This window comes from Protomyctophum parallelum (assembly GCF_964188405.1).
Source record: "Protomyctophum parallelum genome assembly, chromosome: 16".
NCBI lineage: Eukaryota > Metazoa > Chordata > Actinopteri > Myctophiformes > Myctophidae > Protomyctophum > Protomyctophum parallelum.
In genome coordinates, this window is record NC_139711.1 from 22209349 (window position 1) to 22227811 (window position 18463).

The following is an 18463-nucleotide window of genomic DNA, read 5'->3' on the forward strand; positions in this document are numbered from 1 at the left end:
AACGGTGAATCCGCAAAACTTATGACATCATGGCTCACGTTGGCTCACAGCGCATATGTTTATTACATTGATGCAGAGCCATATCATTATGATATAATGGAGTTCCTGAACAAGCCTCCCTCCTCGCCTACAAAGTGCTGCTCATCAGTGATGTTGAATGTAAAACCATGATGTAAATAAAAAGCCTTGTGATAGACGGCAGCCGCGGCAGCAGCGTTTATGTAGCCTAATGTATTATACAATATATACCATCCCGTGGCGCGGCCAGAGCCGTGTTGCGCAGGCTTGCGTGAAGGTTTCTTCTTCTTGTACGTGGGTGACCTGTCTATTTGGCAGCCCGTTATCGCCACCTAGCGACAGTATAGCAAAATAGCACATCATATCATAACGTGTGCGTTCTCGTGTAAAGGGTAAGAATAAATGAGAACGCAACGGGACTTTGACGTGTTATATGGAGATGGTCCCCGTCTAAAAGAGGCCTTAGTCGACTAAAACTAGACACTAAAATATTCCAGGTGACTAAAATGTGACTAAAATTAAATTAAAACTATTCAAGAGACTATGGCTAAAACTAATATCTAAATGTGCTGTCAAAATCAACATTGGGTTCAGATAATAGCAGGACTAGACCGCACAGCTGCTCTCCCTTTTGTCTTACGACAGAACAGTAATCAAGTGTAGCAAGATGTTTTGTCTAATACACTAATGTCTTGCCAGCCGCCCATGTCCCAGAATTAATTGTAGGCCTATTTGAATACTTGGACCTCCAAGGTAACAAAAAAAAGCTTTTTCATGCAGGAGGCACATACCAACTTGACAACTGTGATCTGAGCCGCCAGAAGGCAGAGCCAGAAGGCAAAGCTCTCTGTCTCCGAGCAATCTTCGTTCCTAGTCTCACCTATGTATGGGCATGAAGTGTGTAGGGTCATGAAATGAGTTTTCTTCGATGGGTGGCTAGCATCTCCACACGAGAGAGACTTGAGGAGTAGAGTCGCTGCTTCTTCGCTTGGAAAGGAGCCAGCTTAGGTGGTTCGGGCATCTGGTTAGGATGCCTCTCGGGCGTCTCCCTAGGGAGGTCCTTGAGGCACGTCCCACTGGGAGGAGACCCCCGGGGCAGACCAAGGCGCAGTTGGAGGAAACGCATCGACTCACTGGCCTTGAAACGTCTCAGGATCGTTTCAGATAATACTGCCTTCTTAACCCTGAAGAAGACATTATCTGTCTGTGTTGGTGTCTCTGTGTCATTAAAACTTATGCATTGGCAGCAATGAGTCTAATGAAGTACTGTCACCTCATAAACACAACATATTTTCAGATGGGGGTCGACGGCCGATTACATATTTTGGGGGTCCTTGACATGAACTAGTTTGAGAACCACTGTTAGTTTATCAGAAAACTGTCATGATTTAGAAGATATTTTTAGAATATTTTTTTTCCTGGGGTGAATATTTGGCGAATTTATTTTCTTAACAGTTCTTTATTTTCTGCGAAGAGATTTGGTTTAGAGGTAAAACAGAAAGGGTCCTACAGACAGTGGTGGAAAGTATTTGTACTTTACTTGAGTATTTCAAATTCCCAATACTTTGGCTTCTACTCCACTACATCTCAGAGGCAAATATTGCACTTTCACTCCACTGCTATTATTATTATACATTTTTTAAGATATTATTTTTATTGGTTTTTTGAAGGGACAGACAGTAGGCTGACAGGAAACGGGAGAGAGATGGGGGAAGACATGCAGTAAAGGCCGTGTCGGGCTCGGGAGTCGAACCCGCGGCACACTGCGACTGGATTACCAGACGGTTACGCAACCGCCTGGGCTCCACTGCTATTATTTGAAAACTTTAGTTACTAAACATACAGTAACGAATTCAGCCCCTATATACAATTCGGCCATTTGAAAATAGCCGATCTACAAGCTCACAATGCATCACGATTGGACGCATTGTGAGCTTGTAGATCTGCTTCAAAATATTTGTATACACTTGCATCCTGCACAATGAGTACTTTCTGCTGTTGGTACGTTAAGTACATTTTGATACCCACAACTTTGTACTTTTCCTCAAGTACATTTTGAATTCCGGACTTGTAAAAGAGTAATTCTATATTGCAGTATTGCGTCAAATATGGTTTATAAATTATACGTATGGTTAAAGTTGGCTGTTCTTCATCATTATCTCTCTCTCCCCACACACACACACACACACACACACACACACACACACACACACACACACACACACACACACACACACACACACACACACACACACACACACACACACACACACACACACACACACACACACACAGTTCAGTATGTATTGGAGGTGACATAGATATTCTCTGAGCACACCTTGATTAGTGCTCTAGAAAGCACCTGCGTTGGCATGCTACCGGTTGTTAGGTTTGATGTGGGAACATGCCTTTGAGCGTCCTCGAGGTGGAGGCGTTCGGTCTCCCCTTTACTCAGAGAACAAAGGCTTCAGCACAGTGGTTTTCGAACTTTGTTATGCCTGAGGCACGACGATAGGCAAGCCGAAAGCTCTCAAGGCACACACCTCATGTATTCACAGCGAAAACACGTCTGCTATTTTCACAGTGGTGAAAACGTGTGTTGTGTTAAAATCCCTTAAGGCACGTCTGGGCTTGTCTCACCGAACATGCATGTGCACATGTAGGCCGTACTGTAAAGTTCACCGTCTTACGGTTTGCAACTTTTTTTTCTCTCTCTGAATGGGCCTTCAATTTTTGAGTGGTGCCTACATTAACTATAACAATAAATGTATAGTTGCACCGCTCAGTTCACACGTGATTTTCTGTTAATGTTTGGACCTCAGTTGCACGCACGCACGCACACTTATATACCTGGCCTCACACAAGGCTACCTATAGATATGCTAGGAAGCTTGGAGTGATGTCTGCCAGAAAGGCTGCATTGAAAAGAGCTTAACAAGGGGAACAGATACCACCCCACCCCCCCACCCCCCCCTTTAAAGACGGAGAAGACAGCATGGGGGGAGGGGGGGCGCGGGAGCATGGGTGAAGGTGTCAAGGTGAGACTTAAGACGCTCGTTAGAGGGTGCAGAGGGAGGATGGGAGCGTGGTGATTTTAGCACGCCGTCTTTTCCACTTGTTATAGCATGTTTAGATGATGTTGTTTTCCTGCATGTTGTCTGCCTCCGTCGCGCTCTATTATTAGACCCTCAGATCAGCTCTTCCTGCAGGTTGTGTTTCACAAGTCTTACAAATGCACAAAGTGTCAAACGTGTAAACCTTTTGCTGTGTCGGGGCGGAAACCTCATACCTGGATTTAAACTGTTCCTGTTTTTTTGTTTGTCGTCGTCTCTAACCCTATAACCATGACCTGAAGTGTTTATTATTATGTTGGATGTATAGGGCCGGTTAGAGCGCACGCCTTATGTCCGGATGGCCGTGCACGGGTTCAAAGTTAGCAGGAATATGAGCAGCAACTTCCAGTGGAACTAGAGCGGTCTGAGCTTGAAGGGAGTGTGCGTGAATGGACCCGATAACTCTTCCTACTTCCGGGAGCGCCGCTTCCCTACTTCCTTCACAGGTACCAATGATACCAAGGCTATTAACCCATTTAGGCCTGACGTCGAAATAAGAAAAACGTTCGCTCCGAAAGAATATATACCTATTCAAAGATTTGTGCCGCTTTTTTTTTTTTTTTACTTGAACTTGAATCTTTGTATCTTTTTTTTTTTATCAACAAAAAGGCAGAGGCCAAAAAATTAAACTAGAAAAAGTGCCCCTCGGGGCACAGGTCTCCACCAGGCCAGGTCAGGTTGTGGCCTCCTGGTGGCGCTATAATACTGTAGGCCAATGTAAAATTGCGCCCACGTAAATTGCACTCTGCGTTCATGATTTGAGGCATTTTGTTAAAAACAGGCCAATCTTGCAAACTTTGAAAGCCAATGCATTAGCTTGTTGTGTTTCAAGGAAACAGGCCAATCTTGCAACAAGGAAACCATAATTGTACCCATAGCAAAGAAGAAACCTGTCGCCTGTCTTAATGATTATCGCCCTGTGGCTCTGACCTCTGTTCTTATGAAGTGTCTGGAAAAAATGGTTATATCACATATAATGCACATTATACCTGCCAATACTGATCCACTACAGTTTGCATACTGTGCAAATAGATCAGTAGATGATGCTATTTCTCTAGCACTACACATTGCCTTGAAACATCTGGAGAAAAAGAACTCTTATGTCAGACTACTCTTCATAGATTACAGCTCTGCCTTTAACACAATTGTACCATCTAAGCTTGTGTTGAAACTCAGGGGTCTTGGTCTTGGCAGTAGTATCTGCAAATGGCTGTTTGACTTTTTGACAGGCAGGCCACAATCTGTACGAATAGGGAACAAGCATTCATCTAAGATATTGACCAGGACTGGAGCGCCCCAGGGCTGCTGCCTCAGCCCCTTGTTGTACAGTCTGTTCACCTATGATTGTGTCGCCAGGTGTGGCAATAATTCTATCCTCAAGTTTGCAGATGACACCAAAGTTATAGGACTAATATCCAACGATGATGAGAGGGCCTATAGGAGGGACATTGAAGAGCTAACCCTATGGTGCCAGAATAACAATCTCTCTCTAAATGTCAGTAAGACTAAGGAAATCATCGTTGACTTTAGGAAGTCTAAAGTTAATCATAGTCCCTTATCCATCAATCCATCAATATATCTGTAGATATAGTGGACAGTTTCAAATTCCTGGGTGTACACATCACAAACACACTCACATGGTCTCTAAACACCAAAGGTATCCTTAAGAAAGCGCAGCAGCGATTGTACTTTCTGAGGCGCCTCAGGAGATTTGGCCTGAGCACCAAGGCTCTTGTTAATTTCTATCGCTGTACCATAGAAAGTGTTTTGACAGGATGCATCACAGTGTGGTTTGGTGACTGTTCAAGATAGTAAACAGTTACAGAGAATTGTGAAGAGAGCTGCCAAAATTATTGGCACTGAATTGCCACAGCTACACTCAATCTATACCACACGCTGTAAGAAAAAGGCAGAAAACATCTTAAAAGACAGCAGTCATCCCGCCCACTCCCTGTTCTATCTCCTCCCATCCAAAAAACGCTACCAGAGCATCTCATCGCGCACCACCCGTCTCAGTAATAGTTTTTATGCTCAAGCAATCAGGTTGCTTAACGAAGAGATGAAAGCGAGACGTAGGTAGTCATGTGCACTGTACGCAGTTTTTAAACTGTACACTGTTACACTGTATGGTTTTTTGTTGTTGTGGGGTTGTTTGGGTGATTTGTTGTGTTGGGTTGATGTTTTTGTGTGTAATAAGGCTAAGAGTGCTCCTGGCACAAGCATTTCATTGTATGTCTGTACCTGTATGGATATGCATGTGACTAATAAACCTGAACCTGAACCTGAACCCAATTAGTATATGGAATATGAAATACCAGACAGATCCATCTTGAGCACATGACTATAGAGATACTGTGTAACGATTTGCGGGATTCTTGGACAAAATAATCCAAGTAGTTGTGTTTTACAAAAGTCGGCCTCCTGGTGGCGCTATAACAGGCCGTTCTGGAAAATTCCGGGCAGAGGTAAATCGTTGGCATCTAGGGAGTGTGTGTGCAAAGTTTGGCATCGATCAGGTTTTTAATGGTGCCGGAGATTAGCTGGTAACGGACGGACGGACACACACGCAGACGGACACACACACACACACACACACACACACACACGGACGGAGTGCAAAACATACTCTCTCCCCATGCCTTTGGCCTGAAAATGCATCTCTTGTCTACAAAACATGATATGCATGGAGATCATTGTCATGCAGTTAGGATGTGACGTGACAAAATTCCCGGTTGCCGTTTTCCCAGCCTCCCCCACCCCCACCCCCACACACACACACACACACACACACACACACACACACACACACAGACACAGACACAGACACAGACACAGACACAGACACAGACACAGACACAGACACAGACACACACACACACACACACACACACACACACACACACACACACACACACACACACACACACAGTTTGCGGCTGATATCTGCGGCGGGGAGATTAGACCGGTAATTAACCACAAAGCAATTATATCCAGGCGGCGAAGTGAGATCGAGGCACATCTCGGTGAAAAGCGTTTCCCCGGCGTGTTGTAAGAGGTGTCGAGTAGAAGTTTGATCGCGCAACGTTCGAGTTGTCTGCGGCGAAGACGTGGACGGACGAGGCCCACAATGCACCACAGCCCCCCCCCCCCCCCCCCCCGACGGAGGAGCCTGATCCGCGGGCCCGGCAGGCTGACGAGAATTCAATTAATTAAGGCTGTTGCTTTTTTCTCCCTTCCATCCACTTTTCATTAACCTCCATTGACACGTTTGTTTCTTCGCGCCGCGTGTTTACGACAGCATGAGGATTAACAAGGAAAACGAACGGGGGAAGATATTGCAATAAATTGAGTTGCATACACGAAGGAAAGCTTCCTGTTAGCGGACAGCAGAGTCACGCTTGTGGGGAGAGATTTGCAGATATTACAGACCGGAGATTAAATATATAGCATCAGACACTGACTAAGCCGTATATATTTTGCTGTATACGACTAATACAGTAGCCAAAAGCCAACGTACAAGCTTAAAACGTGCCAAAATAGTCTATTAAAACAACCAAAATACCGGTATAGCCAATCTAGAAAATACGTAATCAACACTGTAGGAATCGTGAGGCATTGTGAGCTTGTAGATTGCCTATAATAGTACGCCCAAAATAGAGGGACCAGGTTGAAAATGGCAACTTTAAAAAAAAACTAGAAAAATTGCCCCTCAGGGCACAGATCTCCACCAGGACAGGTCAGGTTGTGGCCTCCTGGTGGCGCTATAATAGGCCAATGTGAAAAGGGTGACATTTCTTCGTATGCCTTGGATGGCAATTGGATGATTTGAGGCATTTTGTTCCAAAAATGTGTTTTGCAAAAATCCACCTGTTGGTGGCGCTATAACAGGCCAATGTAAAAAGGGTGGGATATATTCCTCAGCATAGTAGGAAAGTGCGTGAAAGATTTCACGTAAATTGCACGTGCTGTTATTTTTCTTGAGTCTGATGACTACGACGTTTGATGTATGTTTACTTTGGCTTTGCCTTGTTTGTTGTTGTGAAACTGTCTAACGTAGGCCCGCGGGCGCTTGCTCTGAAAGACGTATAGAGAGCCATGTAGGAATTTTTTACCTGATTGTAAATTCAAGGTCGTTTTGCCTACTTCTACGTTCAGTGGGGTGTGATATGTGTTTTTCAGTTCTTAAATGAATAAATGGAGGAAATGTCGAGGACATTTGGAATACACCAAGTTATACATTTAAGGAGATCAAATCACTCATCGGAAACTAAACTATGAGAAGCTGTTTTCTGTCAAATTATTATCTTTACTGACATTTGACCTGTGGACTGAGGGAAGGGTCTTCCCATTGTCTCATGTGTTAAGACCTGAGTAGAGGGAGTAAAGGAAGGTATTTAAGTCTGACTGAATTGTGTTGTCAGTATGGTGTTCCATTGTAACGTGTGAATGCTGTCTCTGTATTCCAATACTAAATTCTAATACTTTGAAAGTCTGAATTGTGTCCGTCTCATTATGTTGTTTATCTGTGTTATAAGTGCTCTCCAAAAAATTCCATAACACCATTAAGAGTTTTTATTAGTGTGGTTGCAACCAGACTCTAGTAACTGTAACACTTTATTAGTGTGGTTGCCCTATGGGCAACCATACTATTGCTTTTGTGCCCTTTTATTTATCTTTATAGATAAACTTTATTTTGTCGTGTTATACCTCCCACTCGAGCCATATGTCAAAACGACGGACTACATCGGGAATCGTGTGCTTGTATTTTGCTAAGACATTTGTTGGATAGTTTAATTGATATGAATTAATTAGTGCATTAAATGTCCCCATAGACATCAACTTCAAAGAACTTTATTTTTCCTTTCGGAAACTTCTTTTGTGCAGTGGTAAAGACAACAGAAATCACATTACACACAAACACAGTTACTATATAAAAGATCATAAAAACGACTTTTTAAGAGGAACTACTTAAAAGCATAATATATTAAAATCTATTCTATTCTAAGTACTAATAATTAAAAATCTAAATATTTACTGTATGCAACCTATGCATTCACTATAGTCCATCAGGTGGAAAGGAGGGGGGGGGGGTTTCAGCCTAGGTGTTCAAGAGTCTGATGGAGGTGGGCACAAAGCTAGCTGAGCCCCTTTTAGTGAGTTTTGATGCTCTGTATCGCATGAATGCTCTGTATCGACATGAATGGGAAAATGCAAAAACTCACTTTCAAGTATTTTTTCCTCCGAGACCGTAAGGGCTATACTTACAAGACTTGGAGGAGAGATTCATAATAATTACAAAAATTAATTACCTTATAAGTATATCGGTCGGCCTCATGGTGGCGCTATAACAGCCAACTTTAGGTTTTTTTGGTATAACTCTTGAACCGTAAGTCATTAGCACTTTTTGCTTTTCCTCCTACAGATTTTTTCCAAATCTCACAAAAATTTGTACACGTGATCTCTGGACCCATCCAATTAAAACACGAACTGCAGAATTTTGATAGTGCGTATCGTTCGGCCGTAATCGTCGTCCGAAGACGAGTAGGAGGGGCCTATTTTACAAAAAATGCCATAAATCCCGAAGGGAATGTCCAATCCATCCCAAATTTGAATCACATGTCCGGGGTTGTTCAATCAACCAAGTTCTAAAAGCAATTCCATTTTCATCCATAGGGGGCGCCGTAAATGCGAGAAATGTAACCGTTTGTCGCAAAAACTTTTGGGAGTTAAATCCCCTCCGAATTACTTACACGTGATCTAAGGTGTGACTTGAAATTGTAATTGGCTGGCAATATTAGTGGGAGGGGCATATGTAAGCCACTGCAGAAACCACACTGCAATTTTTTTAAATTGCGAATTTTCTAGTTTTATTTTGTATTTGTTTACACACAGACACATCTGAAGAGTCATCCGAGAGGATAAGTGTGTTGTACTGAGTCAGAAGGCTTTGGCTAAGTGCTATCGACGAGAATCACAATGCATCAACAAAGGATGTTTTCCAGCCACTGTTCCTCAAATCAAACACAGGGGACCAGTCAATAACCACCTCTCCAAGCAATTCATAATAATGACAAATGAACATTTGAGTCATGACGAACAGTGTATACAGAGTGCAGGCATGTCGATGAGAGTTTTCCGGTCGAAGGCCATTCTCGTGCACTCTCCTCATTACAAAATGTCCCACTGTCGTTCTATGCAACCCCCACATGCTGCATCCGTTCTTACTTTATTCAACGCTCTTTAGTTACTCCTTCACATACTCAGTCAGCCAGTCACTGATTAACACTTTCCACCCCATTCACGAGTAACATGAGTTCATTGCTTGTAGAACAGCCTCCCTCCCAATAACGAGTTACACAAGTTAGGTTTACATTGTTTAATTCACGTTTTGAATACGTTTTAAGTAAGGCTGTCAAAGTTAACGCGTAAATCGAGCGTTAACGCAAACCCCTTTTAACGGCGTTAATATTTTTAACGCGCGGTTAAGTTTGAACCTTTGTGCACTCCGTAGTTTGGGGAAGCTGTGTGTTGTGTGTGTGCGTGTGTGCACGCCGGTTGCATGCATGAAGCACTGCTTTAAACAACACAAGTTTATCTCCGGATTTTGAGGAAGCAATGTACTGGACTGATGTCGAAGCCACAAGTCAACAAACCCCCCGTGAGCCACAAAATGGATATTCACAACAATATTTAGAATTGGAAGTTCAGCTTCAAAGCCCTGCCATGTGGTTATCGACAGGACAAACATAATGTATTATGTTTTGTTGATGAGAGTTGACTTGACTATGTCTAGTTTATCACTTCAACTGCAGCACACAGCGCCACACACTGACACAGAAAGTCTGCCGCTCTCTCCTGCTCTCTCAGTAGAGAGAGAGAGAGAGACACACACACACACACACACACAGCCGAGCAACTGTCTACAAGTCCACAGTGTCATGGAGTATATGCGACCAGATTTGACTGAGAGCCTGCCATCGCACAAATTCCAGCTTTTCACCAGAAGAGAAAACCTTTTTTTCCCCCAAAAAATGAGTAAATAGCACAGGCAGACTCTTCAAATACTATAGAGCATGTCTGAAATAAGTGTCAGAGCTGAAATCGACATGTAAATATGAAATAAATGCTTAAACATGTAGCTAGGTGTGATGTTAGAGACCACAGGAGTGAACCTTCAGGTGTACAAGTAACAACGTCTTCGCCATATTTGGCGGCTACAGTAGAAGAGATTGCACAGAATTGTGCAAGCCGTTTAGCTTACACACACACACACACTAGCTTACACACACGCACACGCACACAGTGAATCATAGTCAATCGGTCAGTCAGTTATTCACACACTCGGTCAGTTACTCTCATAGTTTCACAGGCGCCATCATCATCATCATCATCATCATCATCAGTAAAGCATCGCGGAGCGTGCACACGCCCTCCGTCCTTACCCGACTCGTCTTCGTCCTCCGACTTGTTCTCGTTGTCCGAGTCCGTGAGGGTGAGGGCCGAGTTCTCGCGACTGGACACCCCCGAGCTGCGCCGCGACTTGACTCCTCCTCCTCCGTCTTGGCCTTGGCCTTGGCCGGCCCACAGCTGGATGGCCCTCTCCGGAGACATGCAGGGCCCCTCCGGGTCATCTGAGTCGGCGTCCGACCCTGCGCTCAGGGAGTAGCCCCTCTGGAGGAGACCGACCCTCCCCAGGTCGGGGTGGGGGGGGTAGGGGGCCGACGGCTCGCACACGCCCAGCTCGGCCAGGGTGAAGCTACCCGCTGTGGGGAGAGAGGGGCAGAGATATGCGGTCAGTGGTGGAAAAACTACTCACATTCAGGGGTCTTCGCTATGGTAGACAGTTTGGTCAATTTGATTTATTTTTGCCACGGACATACTAAATGAGCGGACAGTAATATTACCAGAAACACAAAGAGTATAGTTGGCCTATTTAGGACCATAACAGTTCTGTAACTCTGAGAGTGTACAATGGTTCGTTCCATTGTACCCTCTCAAGAGTTAACGAGGTCCTTACCAATAAAACATTTGATAACCACCTGTACTAGTTGGACTCATAATGTGCCATGGTGTCGTATGTGTCATACACAGTACATATTCTGAAGAAAACCTGGAGAGTGACATTCAGTAAGTGGGTGTTTACCACACAGACACATTTGTCCATGTATGGATGGACATGTTGTTGCGTCAGGGGTAGCCTGGGGTCCACCTATGCTTTCTATGGCATAGGCAGCGACGGAGAGAAAGAAGAGAGAGTGTGTGTGTGTGTGTGTGTGTGTGTGTGTGTGTGTGTGTGTACGGGTGTGCGTCAATTTAACAAAGGTGCAGATGATCAGAAATCAGCAGAGAGTGATCGACGTTTGCGCTACTCGAATTGAAGTGGACTCGGTCCAAGACTTTCTTTTTTCTCCCTGGAAATAAAAAGGTCTGGGTTTCCGAGGCAGGGGTGACTCCCATTTTTTTACCAGGTGAAGCCTGGCCTATATATTCCAGATGCTGTTGGCTTCAGCGACTTTTGGCGCAACCTACTCATGATTGGCTGCCCACCCGATTGGTCTGACCCCATACGTTCTGAGCATCTCCTCTGAAGTGCCGCAGGGAAATCTCTGCACCGCCACGAGCCACTGACAACAGCGGCTAATGTTATGAGCCAACTGTCTGGAGTTATACAGGAAAGGCATACCAAAACACAGTGATTGTGAACCAACAAAAGAACATCGGAAATCAATGAAAACAACGGCCCGAGAGGTTGTGACAGCGAAACATACATGTTCCCGATCAAAAGGCTCTCAAAAACATGAGCCTTAACTCATCCACTATGCAAAAGACTGATTTAAGTGATTTTTCATGAAATCCCTCACTGCCAAAGACTTATTTCACTGATTTTTAAAGGGGCATTAATTGATAACATTATAATCATGACTTAATACCGCAAAAGAACGAGTCCATGGTGGCAAGAGCTGAACTATCGCTCCTGCCATTTGGCGGTGGGTTAATTAGCATTATCGGTAACACCTGCGAGGAAAGTAGTGAAGCGGCACCCGGAAGTAGTTATTGTGTGCATTGACAGGCCATTGGACGTTGGTTTGGCGTGGAAGGATGTGATGACGCAGCATGACACGGACGAGCAGACGAGAAACAAAGCAATTGCTCTAGGAATTAAGAGCTGTATCAGGACTCAGGGGACTCCTCCCCCTCTCTTCTCTGTTTCTGCATTCATGAGCCGTTTACGTGAGATCAAAGAGCTACAGTATGCTCAGGGAGGGGGGGGGGGGGGTTCTGATCATCTCTCCGTCCAGGTATAACGGTCACATCACCCTGGACCCCGAGGTCCAGTCGCTCTACTGCGGCACGCACACATACACACACACACACACACAGTACGGCAGTAACTCCCAGCACGCACACACATACACACACACACAGTACGGCAGTAACTCCCAGCATGCACACACGTGCGTACGCACGCACGCAGTACAGTACAGTACAGTGACTCCCACCACACACACACACACACACACACACCCTGGACAAAGCGGCTCGTCACATCCAAAATAAATATATAAAATTATCCAAATTAAAGCACATCAGAGGAGATCAATAAACACTGCTGCGGGGCCAATTAAATCCAAGCTGAGGAAAAAGCAATTAAGGAAAAAGGCATGCTCAACCAATTTATTCTCTATACTAATTAAAAGAGTATTGTGGTTTCCATCGCTCACCATCAGCTGTTGGGGCTAAGGAGATCATTGGGCGGACGATGGGGCCTGAGATTCTCTTCATTAACAGTTTGGGAAAAGGAGGAGGAGGAGAGAAGGTTGACACAGCAAGAGAAAGAGAGAGTGAGTGTGTGAGTGTGTGTGCGTGTGTGCGTGCGTGCGTGCGTGCGTGCAGCTGGTAAAATATGACTACAGTGTATGTCATTTAGGGATTTTTTTTTTACTTGACCATTCTCACATGTTCCAGGAATGGGTGGACCAAAGTAGAAGTTCTCAGCTCCATTTATTTTTTTATGAATTCAATAATACCCACCTTTTTCCACTGATCCCCCCCCCCCCCCCCATGAAAGGCCCCTATAATTGTCTTTGTTTTGTGTGAAAAGCCATGATGACATATTAACCCATTTTGACCTGAGATCAGATTAAAAAAATGTCTTCTACATCCTGACAGTTTTCTGAAAAAGCTATGTTTCGTTGTTCGTTGATTTTTCAAAAAATAGCAGACCTACAAGCTCGTAGTGCTCCACTCGGTGGCGCGCTATGAGCTTGTAGATCTGCTATTTTTCAATAGCTAAAGCATAACATGATGCCAACACCAAGAGGGGTTAAAGCAGAGTGCCTCAAGTTGCCATGAACTGCATGCTGTGCTTCAATATATTGATGAGAAATATATTTTTATGGAATATATTACATTAGGTAAAATATGCTCGGTTTAGTGATGGTTTGACAAAGCCTGTAAGTTTAGTGTCCTGTAGGGTTAACATGCTTAAAGGCTGCGTGTGCGCACGCACGCACGCACGCACGCACGCACGCACGCACAACAGACAAACACACATGCCTCCATCACGTCCCACCAAACAACAGAGATGTGCAATTAACAACCTATACGCAGTGATTACACATGCAGCTTGCAATCACTCCCTCCCTATCACTATCAGCATGCAGATACAAGCCCATGCCTTCCTCATCAGCTCATGTCACTCGCTGTCGGCCCGGAAAGCTTGCATGTCGAAAACCGCTTTAGACACTCCCCGAAATCCTGGTCTCTAATACTGCCTCCCTCCGGCCCAGCCCGGGGCACCTGATGGAAGGGAAAGGAACTGGTTGGAATAGCGTGTGTTCCTTCCATGCGCTACGTCCATCCGGGTAAACTCCCCCCTGTCAGGTGAAAATAACTCCTCATGCATAGGAGGAAGCATGAGGTCCATCCGTTACTCTCCCCCAGGTTGGCAGAGGGACTGTAGAGCCCAGGATTACATTAGATAGTGAGATGAGACTGGGTAAAAAAAAAAAAGGTTGCAAAGTCGTGGGAAAACATGCAGGAAAGACATTTAGCCATTTCAGGAAATGAAAAAAATATATACAAAAATACTGTGTTCCATTGGATCCAATGTAGTTATTATTTGATCACAAGCTCACGTTCATATTTTTCATTGGTTAAATACTTACGAAACTCACGCACACATCACTCGACCGCTTTCAACGTGGTGTATACCCATTTTGGGCAAAAAAATAAATATATAATTTACAAAAAATCATTAAAAAAAAAAAGAAAAGAAAAGAAAAACGCAAAAATAGCTGACTTTACAACCTCACAACTCGGCACACGTCGCCACACGTTAAAATAGGGGCATTCATTTATTTAAAAAACACAAAACAACAACAAAGATGAAATATGGAGATACGATGTTTCAGCCCGCCAGTGACGATGTGCTCAAACTAAGATGGATTGGAGCCGCGGCCTCAAGCAGACGTGAAAATCTATCTCACTTATTCCCCAAATAGAAAACCAATCGCATGTTTGGTGTGTCACATTATGACAGATGTGGGGGACGAATGAAAGGCTCTGAATATTCTAAATCGGATCAATGCCTCTCTCTGCCTCTCCGTCTCTCCGCTGTATTGTTGCTGTCACTTGCACATGTACAGTAGATGCTAATGTATGTGCTGTGCTGTCGAAGTATATAGATTAGGTGAGTGTACACATCTGTTCACCTTCAGGCATACATTTAGTATGCGGGAGAAAATAGAGACGGCATAGGAGACGGAGACAGACAGGGGCGGGGGCGGCTGCGGTGGGACAGAGCAGTACTCACATGTTTTACTTAACCCATTCTGACCTGAGATCAGATTTATACGAGGTTTCCACTGGACACACACTGGTCTGATTAACCCATTCTGACCTGAGATCAGATTCTAAAAATGTCAGTCGTTCTTCGATTTTTCAAAAATAGCAGACCTACAAGCTAAAGCATAACATGATGCTAACACCAAAATGGGTTCCCGTTCAGAATGGGTTAATTAAAAGTATCAATACTGTTACCCTGTTACAAAAAGCAAGTCATCTTTATGCAGAATGCCTCATTTCAAGTTTTCTTAATGTATACAAATATCTTTTGTGGCGCATTGTGAGCTTGTAGTAGATCTGCTTTTTTTAAATGGCCAAAATGTATAGGGCTGAAGTGGTTAATGTATGTTTTGTAATGATAATAAAAATCTACAAAGTAACTACTAACTAAAGTTTTCAAATAAATGTAGTGGAGTAGAAGTACAACAAAAAAGTACAGTACAGTGCTTAAAGTAAACGTACTTAGTTACTTTCCACCACTGGTTACTATAGTCATGGTAGAGAATCGGTTGTATGTCTCTGTACTGTAGGTGCAAATTGCAATTAATCATCTTCCTTTTGGTTTGTACTCCAATCCTGACAATTTGCCTGAATAACATACAGACGTGTGGGCAACATAACAAGTGGAGGCTGATACATCTTTCATTTCACATTCAAGATGCAATTTTGAATTTGATACAGATGGCTTGCTAATTACTCATTACCGATTCAAAGACTATTCAACGTGGAACACTTGATTAAGCTTGCATGGTTACATAACGAATGAGGCTGAAACTGGATGTATACAGTATATAAAAGTAAAAAACTACTTTGAAAACTAGTGAAAAACTAACAAAACATTTGCTACATAACACACTTTAAACACTCAAGTAATCCAGATCTCTATACTGCCTCCCCCTGGCCAGCCGAGGCCCCTGATGGAGGGGAAAGGAACAGGTTGGAATAATGTGTTCCTTCCACGCGCTATATATACATACATTCAAAAGGAGAAACTCCCCCCTGTTAGCTGAAAAGAAGCGACTTGGACTCCTCATGCATAGAAGGAAGTATAAGGTCAGTCCGTTGCTCTCCCAGGTTGGCAGAGGGAGTCTATAGCCCATGAGGATTACATTCAGTAATTGACACTGGATGAAAAAGAAATGGGGTTACCATTAATTGTGGGATAAAAATGTAACAAAAATTACTAGCAAAAAGAAAAAGTGTATTATTTCGGCATTTCGTCTTCTCCTCTAACACTAATACATATCCTATTTTAAGTCGACTAAATATCTCACGATTTTAGTCGGATAAATCTACATTTTGTAGACACAAAATGCATTGTAGCGGGCCTTGATGGCGTCGTAATGGCTGATTTTACACGTGGGTGCATGCTGGAAATAGCCGATGAAAAACACAACATTGTGAGCTTGTAGAATCATGCTATTTTCAGACCAAACAATAAAATATCTCTTCTCCACTAGTCCCTCCCTAACATTATAGGCTATAGTTTTTATTTGTTGGTGAAATTGTCACTAGTCGTAGTGATCATGGCTTCCTTTTTATTTCATTTTTGTCAGTGAAAAAAAGGTAGTCGACAAACATTTCTCGTCTTAGTTTTAGCCGACGAAATCAACACTGCTCCGTGGTCATTAGAGCGACCGCTACCACTGGGCCACCCGGCCACCACAGATATTACAAGCAATCCCAGCGTGTTGGTACCACCAGTGTTGTTTTTGACGACTAAAACTATGACAAAATGTTTTCGTCAACAACCGTTTTTTCACTGTAGAAAACTAAAGGGAAACTAAATGGAAGCCAAGCTATGACAAAAACTAAGACTAAATATTGACAAATAAAAACTAGATTTAGGAAGGGACTAGTGAACAAGAGATCCAGTATAAGTAAAAGACACAAGTCATTTTACACTTGGTTAGCTACATACTGCAAATAGCCGATCTACAAGCTCACAACGCATCGCAACGATCGGCTATTTTCATCAAGTGTAAAATCAGCCATTACGATGGCATCAAGGCCCGCCAAAATACATTTTAGTCGACTAAAATCTTATGAAACGACTACAACTACACCAACGCTAAAACATTCCAGGTGACTAAAATGTGCATGACTAAAACCCAAATTTAAACTATTCAAGATACTATGACTGAAACTAAAATTTTAATTTGATGTCAAAATCAACGTTGGCAGGATTCTGTATCATGCCTAGTTGATGTTTGATGGAAGGCAGCCACGACTCCTGGCCTTCACATCCTGCCAGTACAGACGCATTGTCTATGGCCCCCTGCATTGTGCACAGAATAAGCCGCCCCTTTGACATGCCATTCTCTGCCACAGTGAGAGACAATGATTGGCTGATTGGCCCTCAGACGCGGCAGCAACGCGTCAAGATCGGACGGGGAGCTTATTATTATTATTATTTGTATTATATAAAAAGGTGGGCATAATAAGCTTTATGCTTCAGCCCATACCTTTTCGGTCAGAACTAGTCACTGTGTTGACTAATTAATGTAATATAAATTAAGCAATGTAAATTGCTTAAACCTATTTTTGTTTATCTGTTTTTGTAAAAATGACCGAAATAAAGATTCAAACTCAAACTCAACTCAACTGTTGAAATATCTGACTGAAATACACTTGAAAACCTGAAATGGGACATTCTGCTCAATACTTTTACTCTTTCCATTTTGAAGGACTTGTACTTGCAGTAACAGAGTAGTTTTCCATTGCAATGAACGCAAGTACAAAATGTGAGTGCTTTCTCCACCACTGCACAATTAGACATTACTTTCCAGGCTGATTCACACACAAGGAAAAAAGAAAAATCAACAAAAGTGGAATATTTACACAATCCCAGTATTCGTACCTGCACCCGTCTCCCTCGGGCATACTTTGCTTCTCGGTGAGTGGCTGCAGTCGTGTTCTGTTGCCTCACAAAGTCCCTGCCAGTGTCTGACATGTCATGACAGGATGACGGCTAACGCTCGCGTAACCTCATCGGGCCCTGGTGTTGATGATGTAAAAAAAGAAATCCTAACTCCACGCACGCACGCACGCACACCATACTGTAAAGCACGCCATTAACGGCGCCATTAGCACTTCAGCAACGAGCCAACGGTTCCGTCAAAATAAGGCTGTCGTGGTCAAACCATCCACAACGTCGCCATTGGCGACGGGGGCCCTCTCACGTCTCACGTTACCAGCTCAGTGGCCTTGTGGTTAGAGTGTCCGCCCTGAGACTGGGAGGTCGGGGGTTCGATCCCCGGCCGGGTCATACCAAAGACTCTAAATAATGGGACCCAGTGCCTCCCTGCTTGACACTCAGCATCAAGGGTTGGATTGGGGGTGGGAAGTGAGGACGCTGGCGTCGACTGTTCGCCGCTTCACCTCCCAATGTATGAATGAATGAACCATTGTAAGCGCTTTGAGTAGGCACGTAGTGCATAGAAAAGCGCCATAAAAATGCAATTCATTAATGAGGCGCCCGAAATG

The 18463-nt window shown here is 43.7% G+C and overlaps 1 protein-coding gene across 1 annotated transcript in view; it reads right to left on the reverse strand.

Annotated features, from left to right (window-relative positions):
- Positions 1–18463, reverse strand: part of tenm2a (teneurin transmembrane protein 2a) — a gene marked incomplete at its 5' end in the record, with an annotated part of 299282 nt that overhangs the window by 263980 nt on the left and 16839 nt on the right. The window contains 1 exon segment of the mRNA XM_083786230.1: positions 10573–10893. Within this exon segment, the coding sequence (XP_083642356.1) occupies positions 10573–10893 (321 nt within the window).